The sequence below is a fragment of the Lycium ferocissimum genome, chromosome 7, assembly GCF_029784015.1.
Source record: "Lycium ferocissimum isolate CSIRO_LF1 chromosome 7, AGI_CSIRO_Lferr_CH_V1, whole genome shotgun sequence".
NCBI lineage: Eukaryota > Viridiplantae > Streptophyta > Magnoliopsida > Solanales > Solanaceae > Lycium > Lycium ferocissimum.
Genome location: NC_081348.1, coordinates 349042 through 357247, shown reverse-complemented (window position 1 = coordinate 357247; position 8206 = coordinate 349042). Strand labels below are relative to the sequence as shown.

Below are 8206 nucleotides of genomic sequence, written 5' to 3'. Positions count from 1 at the left end.
TGTATGCTGCAAATTCTAGGCTAGCGCCCGATCAAATGGATACTGCGCAACTTTTGTCATTTAAGCGCACATTTCATTTAACTTTGAATCATTTGGATGATAAAATAGTTGTATTTAATTGATGATCAATATATAAAGCAGATGATATTTTAGCCATTTGCATGGAGCTCAAACTTCTTCCGTGCCCAACCAGGGAGTTTAAGTCTGAATGTTCTAATTATAGAATTATCTTGGAAATTAGTCCTATGTGTAAAACAGCTATAACACGGCGCCTGTAGCTCAGTGGATTGAGCGTTTGTTTCCTAAGCAGAAAGTCGTAGTTTCGACCCCTATCTGGCGCTTTTTTTTTTTTTTTTTTTTTTTTTTTCCTTTTCCCCTTAAATTGGGTTTTTAGTTTAAAGTGATATAGTAGTTACTTCGGTAAATAATATGCTTTCTTCATCAGCTATCTCAAATTTTCTCGCCAACTAAGTACATTTATGTGACCATATAATCATTCACACCATAAAAATGAAGTTGAATGAAAAGATTTTGTTTGAACTATGAAAATTTATCAGGGACATTAACATGTATATAGCAAACCACAACTGATATTCCTGCAATTACAGACATAGAAGAGAGCCGCAGTACTGAAAGGCACATGCCTAACAAAAGGAGCTATTGAACAAAGGAAAACTGAACCCTAAACGAAAAGCAAAAAGGAAAAGAGTGGTTCGGACAAAAGATGAAGAACAGCCTGATCATAACGTTTGCCCACCATCACGAATGGACTTAGGACGCCATTACAGGTAGTCTCTTATGCTCCAAAGCCTGCCGAAGCCTTTGGTAACCATTTCTATAATGCTCGAGTGAGAAGCAAAGCTGCCTAATTGCCTCCCGTTTCTCTTCTGCACCTTCCAAAACTATTTCTTTTTGTCTGTCTACTTCTCTTTCCAACTCTTTAACTCTAGACCTTAGCTCCTCTACAATTTTACGCGTCCCTTCAGTTTCAGAAATCAATGCGACATGCTCAATGTGCAGTTGGTGCAAATGGTTGTTCATTTGATCAATCTGGTCATCTTTAGTACTTAGCTCTTCATCTAGCAAGGCAACTCCAGCATTTAGCCCATCTTTCTCTGTTACCAATGTATCATACTTGTGGTATAATGCATCAAGGTTTCTGTTCAGTTCTTCAATATGGTTGTCCCTCTCGGCAATGGTCAACTTTAACTGCTCCATTTCAGATTTTAACAGCATCTCCATTTCTTCTTTCCCTGCTACAGCTCGTCTAACATCCTCCTCTAACGATTGGCAGCACAGATCCATTTCTTTGATATTATCCTCCAAATACGCTCGTTCCTTCAATAATTTGGTAATTTCACCTTGAAGTTGCAAGTTTTCTTCTGCCAAGGCCTTGTTGGCATTTGATATTGATTCTTTCAATCCTCTGATTTCTTGATCACGGTCTGACAAATTGGACTTGTACCTGGCAATTCGGTCCTGCAGCTTTGAGACCTCTCTTTTCTCTCTCTCAAGTTTGGCTTTCCAGCCGGAAACATCTTTCTGTGCTGATCCAAGCTGATCCTGAAGTAATTTTACGGAGGACCCGTTACTTTTAAGTTCCTCTCTTAAGCGCTCCACCTCCTTCTCTGAATCATGAAGCTTCTCTATCGTACTCCTTAACTCTTCCTCAAGTGTTCGGATCTTGGATTCTGGGTCCAAAACTTGTGGTTCTTCCTCTGTAGCATTCTCTTCTGAAACTTGTGGTTCTTCCTCTGTAGCTTCCTGTCCTGCGCTAAGCTCATGGACGGAATCATACTTATGAAGCTCAATTCTCAACCTGCTAATCTCTTCTTCTGATAACCGAATCTTTTCTTTTGCATTTCTAAGGTCTTCCTCATATCCAGCTATCCTAGTGACAAGATTATCAGAAGTCTCTTCCTGTTGCACGTTGCGAAGCTTCTCTTTGACGTCACGGAGCTCGACCTCCAATTCACTAATCTTCCTACGCAGCAACCCTTGGTCATCATCGTTGCTCACCGTACTTGAGTAATTATTGATAGACGAATCATCTGATTCTGATTCAGAATCTAATGTTGAGGATTCATCTCCTTCCTTTCCCAGATCCGAGCTACTTCCGCCTGTGCCCAGAAAATATTCAAATCCAGCAGCACGAGGACCAGGTTTAGGGTTAGGGCGGCTGGGCCTTCGGTCTGGAGAGGGCAACCTGGACGGTGGTTCAGAACCCACGTCAGAGATCCCTGACCCCTGTGATTGAAGATCTGAAGGAATATTTTTCCGCAACTCCCCGGTCACATGATCATAACGCTCCGCTAATGACCGGTACATGCGGTAGAATTCCTCAACAAGCGTGATCAATTCTGGCCTTTTCTGATAATACATTTCTGCCCTTTTAGCAAATGAATCTGCATCCTCTTCAATGAGTTTCAACATCCTCTTGACATTCTGGTCCATCTCTGAAATAATAGACCTATTTGTCATTTTCTTGTATGCCATTTTCTCCATTCAACATAAGAAAATTCTGAGAAACCACTTGGTAATTAAAATTAGGTGTTTTTACAGTGCATTTTCCCCAGGTGGTCTGTGTAATAGCTAGTAACCTCCTTTGAGATAAATGGATGAAACTATTCAAAGTTACTGTCATGGAATCACAAACAAATATGGCCGATTGGCCACCGCTCTTCTCTGACCATTTTACTTTAATACATAAATTATCATAGAATTTGAACGCAATTATTAAAATGTAAAATATAGAACTTGAGACACAAAGTCTAAAATTTAAAATACCATAATAGTGTAAGACAACATTATTATATCATCTACTGTAATTAGAATTACAAAAACCACAAAGTATATTGAATGAATATTATTTTTGCGTTGCTTAAGAATAGGTCACAATGAATGGAGTTCAGACACGTTGAAGTTTCAGGTAGGCTATGACTCTACTCAAAACACATTTGACCCAACTTCAAATGATTTAACCAAAATTTCAATTAACCTGTTTTGACCCCACCCATCTTAATCCAACCGCTCATTTCATGCCCTATTTGCAAGAGTTACATCTCACCCCAACACAAGGGACAGCGGTAGGAGTATGGAGGAGGATATAAGGCAAGGATAAGGGAAGGCTAAGGTTTTAGAATTTGTGCATGTGTTGTTAAAATAAGAAGCATATTTTGTGAGCCAATAATTTGTACACAGTACCATAACCCAATCATTAAAATTTCATATCCGACAAAGACAAATATTACATAGGGAATATTTGTTCAGAAAATAAGGGTGACGAGTAAGAACTGCAAAGGCATCAAGGATAACCATGCTTCCTTTAGGGTTAAAGCACCAGAAAAGGAAGGGAAATGAGATGCAACAATTACTGATGATAAGGGCAATATGGCTCCTTTAGGGTAAACATGCAAAAAAAAATTGCTAGTGAAGAAAAACAAAAGTAAATAAAAGGGAGGACAAATACAAAAAGAAAAAAGAAGAAAAAAAACAGGAGGCAGAATTCAAAAGGAAAACCTAGTCAAATGTTTTTTGACGGATAAGAGTTGAGCATTTCTCTTTCTTCCAAAAGTTTCTGAAATTTTTTGAATTCTTATTTGTTATTTTTTGGTGCAGAAATAAAAAATTGTTGAATTTTGTAAAGAATATCTTACAAACAAACGCCTCCTAAGGTTACTGATCAATTAAATGTGTTAATTGTGGCACTATTAGACTACCATCATAATTAGTCTAACTGGAATGATGAAAAACGAAGAAGAAGACCCCTATCATAATTTGCCACAAATTGGATGATAAGATGCATTCATGACGTTTATATTATGTAATGTATAGTTACATTAACTATAACCAATCACTTAGAAAGAAATTATAACTTGACTTCATAGTGATTTGCATCTCTCAGTAGAATTCAATTTATCTGGTCATTAAAAAGCCAAGGCCTACCTAATTAATTACCAACAAGAGGAAGAGGCGGAGGCAGAGGCAGAGGCAGAGGCAGGATTTGAACTTTATGGGTCCTAAATTCTAGGATAGTGACATCAGGTGTGAGTAATTGGGTTCTGAATTTAACTTTTGTCTATATTTAGTGGATTTCTTAATACAAATATAGGGCTTGGCCAAAAGCTACAGTGTTCGGCCTACATAACCTTCTAGCTACGGCCCTCAGGTTATATGAATTATAAAGCTACAGCCATTATCTGTTATTATGCATTCTAGTAATAGTTCAAATCTATTTGTGAAAATAATCCCTAAGGTGAAATTTTAGAATGCCCAGAGTAGCAAGTCGAATCACTCAATAGTACAAATTTCAATATCTCTTGCATAGGCGACTAAATGCAAGAAACGATGCCCCGTCAATTAACCAGCTGTATATATATTTGGATGGTCAGCAACACATATGTTTGGCATTTGTAGAGTAGCCAAATAGAATAAAGGATTTGAGAAAGATACACAATGTAGAGTAAGGTTAAAGTCAATAGCTTACGTTCAAGATTCTCTTGAAGCCACTTGGAGTTCTTGGGACTAATGTGGCTATCCCACCACCAAGCGTGTGATTTCTTCGATTCCAACCTCCTCATCTTACTGGACTTTATCTGAAAAAGGATGAAACTCTTAATTTCATTGGACATCCAACAGCAAAGTTCTACACTAATATCACTCAAGAATTTATGGGCCTTAAATTTCCAAGTGATTCTTCAATTTAAATGCTACAGCCTGCCCCCCTCCCCCAACACACACAAGAGAAAGAGCAACTAACATGGTCAAATTTTCCAATAAAAGAAAGTATATTAATAACATGTACACAGACCTTACCTCTACCTTTGTGGGGTAGAGAGGTTGATTCCGATAAACCCTCGGCTCAAAAGAAACAAAGTCAATGCAGGATCGCAAGAAAAATAAGACAACAAAATATCAACATGTAAAACAAATAAACCAACACATAATAATACACACAGAAGAGTATGGATCTACGCGATACCTAAATATCAGTACTAAGAAAAGGAGAAGAAGGGATAAAGAGGCTAGCCCCCAACCTGTCACACACACAGTGCTACAAAACTCAACTACCTACTAACCGTCTACCCTAATTCTCTACCTACTAAAAGAAAGTACATTATGGACAATAAAGACATATCAGAAAGTAAAAAGATTCTTGAGCAAACTAAGAGAAGCAAATAATACTCATTTAACATGTTAACTGTTAAGTATGGAAAAGAGATTTCTTACTAAAGTTGATGCCATTCTATCGAGGTTGTTATTTGATACAAACTCCTCAACTCAGAAAAGTAAAAAAAAGACTGCCTGCATAATGATGAAGGTAATATAAGACAAACTATCAAAAGTTAACCTCATTAGGATATATGTTTCTTTGTCTCGAATAATTTGTTTAACAAATATGGAGCTAAAAGTATCTCTACTATTTCACTGTGATATCTGCTATGATGAAGGTAAAAATCCTTTTTCACTACTTAATTACTTCCCTTTGTCCTAATTTATATATTTATGTGGAATATTTTGTTTTCTCTTCATTTATCCTTAATAAGATATTTATAATCACACAGATTTCCATACTTTTTTTAAAAAACCACAAGTTTTTGGTTCTTTATATCTTTGTTTAAACTCAGTGCCGACGCCACACATAAATTGGAACGGACGGAGTAGCAAATAAGAAAATGATGGTTTCGCAGAGCTTCCACTTATATGCAATGAATGGAGAAAGTTTTTAGATTGCTCCCTCTGTCCCATATCAGTTGTCATGTTTAACTTTTTGAGAGTCAAGCTGACCAATCTTGGAGATAAATTGGATTAGATTAATTCAATTATTTAAAATTAAAAAGAATCGATTCAATACATTTCTTATGTACCCATAGGTACTGTATTGGATTTGAATCAGATTTCGGATCAATCTATATTGAGTGACTGCCTCCATTATGTTGTTGCTAGCAAATACCACTATTTTTGGTTTTGGATTATAATTTAAATATTCAAAAACTACACGAAAAGTACTACAAATTGCAATTATTTTCGTGTCACTATGGTGAATATTGGTCAAAATTTATATAGTTTGACTTTAAAAAAGGAAAGTGGACAAGTAATATGGACGGAGGGAGTACCATTTTGAATGAAAAACGTATTGTATTGTCAAATATATATATATTATGGGGTGAAACTTGAAAGTAAAGTGAGAAGTGATAATTAAGTCATTATTGAAGGAGCAACGTGGAATTTCCCGTATAGAAGGAAATGGGCAATTCGCAGAATTGCCCTTCTTTTGGGGTGGTCTTTAAATTTTGCTCCTCATATTTGAAATCTTTAAATTTTGCCCTTCGAAAAAAACCCGTGGGTTAGGTGTTCGAACCCCCACTCAATCAAAAATTTTTAAAAAAATTCGCAAGACAGATTTTAAATTTCGCTATGCCCCCACCGGCATACACTTGTTAAAGAATTACCAAAGTTATGTCGGACCGATACTTATGCCTTATGGGCGGACTTGGCATAAGTATGCGGTCCCAGATAACTTTGTAATTCCTTAACAAGTTTATGCCGGTCCGGATACTTATGGGCAAACTTTTAGTTAAGCCTTAACTAAAGTTTTTTTCTAGTTATGCCTTATGGGGCAGACTTTTAGTTAAGTCATAACTAAAAATATGCCCCATAAGGCATAACTTTTCCTTAAGGCATAGACTTTGTCTTATAAGACAAATTTTTAGTTGTGCCTTATAGGACATACTTTTAGTTGTGCCTTAACTAAAATTCTGCCCCATAAGGCATAACTAGGAAAAGACTTTTAGTTAAGGCTTAACTAAAAGTTTGCCTATTAAAAGTTTGCTCATAAGTATGCTGGACCCGGCATAAACTTGTTAAGGATTTACCAAAGTTAATACTTATGCCAAGTCTACCCATAAGGCATGAGTATGCCGGATCCGGCATAACTTTGGTAATTCCTTAACAAGTGTATGCGCGGTCCCATACTACGACTCCAAACCTTGCCTTACAATTTTTTTTAATTTATTTCGAGCGGGGTTCGAACCCGTAATCCCCATGATTTTCGTGAACGCTCGGTCAGGTTGCAACGCGAAGGCCAAAAATTAAAGACCAGCAATATGAGGGGCAAAATTTAAAGACCACCCCAAAAGAAGGGCAATTCGCGCAAAAAAATGGAAGGAAATGGGGTGAAAATTGACAAGGCCTAGAGTTATGGATGTTGTCAAAGAGTGGGCTGAAATTAACAAGGCCAACGGGCCGGCACAATACGCACCTCTCGTGGTGTCACGTGCCGAAGGAGCGCGTGAAATATATATATAATTCCACAGCTGTCGGAGCCAGCTATATCCACGCGTTCCTCCTCATATTTCGCCTGCCAACAAAGGATAAAAGATACGGAAAAGACAAAAAGAAGTAAACGTAAGCCATTCGTCTCAAATCTTTATTTATATTTTTCATCAAAAAGATAGACGATAATGAAATTAATTTTAACACATGGGTTAATTAGATAACAGGATTTCAGGGTAGAATTTAATGTAGATTTTGGGGACAATAGCTTGAAGTAGGTGAGGGGAATGGTTCATATACCCAAATCAGATAAGAAATGGGAAGTAGATTCAACAAGACAAGATTCAAGAAATGATTTCAAGCAGAAAATCCCCAAAAGAAGAATTAAAAGAAATGGAGCACAAGTGAAGTGTTATTGCAGAAAGTGGGGAGAAAGGGGGCTTACCTTGAGGATGGGGGAAGGGGGCAGGAAAGACAAGAAAATCTAATAATTTGAGAGGAAAATGCTAAAATTTCTGAATCTCCGGCAAAGAGGAGAAGCTTTCGTTTGGAGCTATATACCAAGTATTTATCATCTCTCTCTCTCTTATGGAGGAAAGTGGGGAGTAGTGGGGAAGTGGGGGCCAACAAGGATATGGGCAGAGAGGCTACGGACGAACTTTCCAAAACTATATGGATTTGTTCACATGCCCCCTTCTCTCAAGTCAATACCTTTGCCTTTTATTAAGGCAAAAGACATAAATTGACCCTTAAACTATATTCTAAATATTGATATAGCACTTAAATTTTATCAATGACTTATTACATATCTAATATATGAAAAAGTAATATTATTTCATCCCCGTGTTCGAAAACCGATCCACAGTGGGAGGCGTTATACACTCTCGCCACGTCAGCGTCAATACCGCATCAGAAATCTTTTAATTTTTAA

The 8206-nt window shown here is 37.1% G+C and overlaps 1 protein-coding gene across 3 annotated transcripts; it reads right to left on the bottom strand.

Annotated features, from left to right (window-relative positions):
* Positions 1-516: 516 nt before the first annotated feature.
* Positions 517-7903, bottom strand: LOC132063076 (protein NETWORKED 4A-like). 3 transcript variants are annotated; one of them, XM_059455507.1, is made up of 5 exons: positions 7721-7902; positions 7262-7360; positions 5230-5304; positions 4487-4595; positions 517-2456 (listed from the first exon to the last, which is right to left on the bottom strand). In XM_059455507.1, the coding sequence occupies exons 3-5, from the start codon at positions 5242-5244 to the stop codon at positions 772-774; spliced, it is 1809 nt and encodes a 602-aa protein (XP_059311490.1). In that variant the 5' UTR covers positions 5245-5304; positions 7262-7360; positions 7721-7902; the 3' UTR covers positions 517-771. The 3 variants fall into 3 exon arrangements, with proteins under 3 accessions (XP_059311490.1, XP_059311491.1, XP_059311492.1); XM_059455508.1 differs by lacking the exon at positions 7262-7360; XM_059455509.1 differs by lacking the exons at positions 5230-5304; positions 7262-7360 and having other exon boundaries at positions 7721-7903.
* Between the last annotated feature and the right edge of the window lie 303 nt (positions 7904-8206).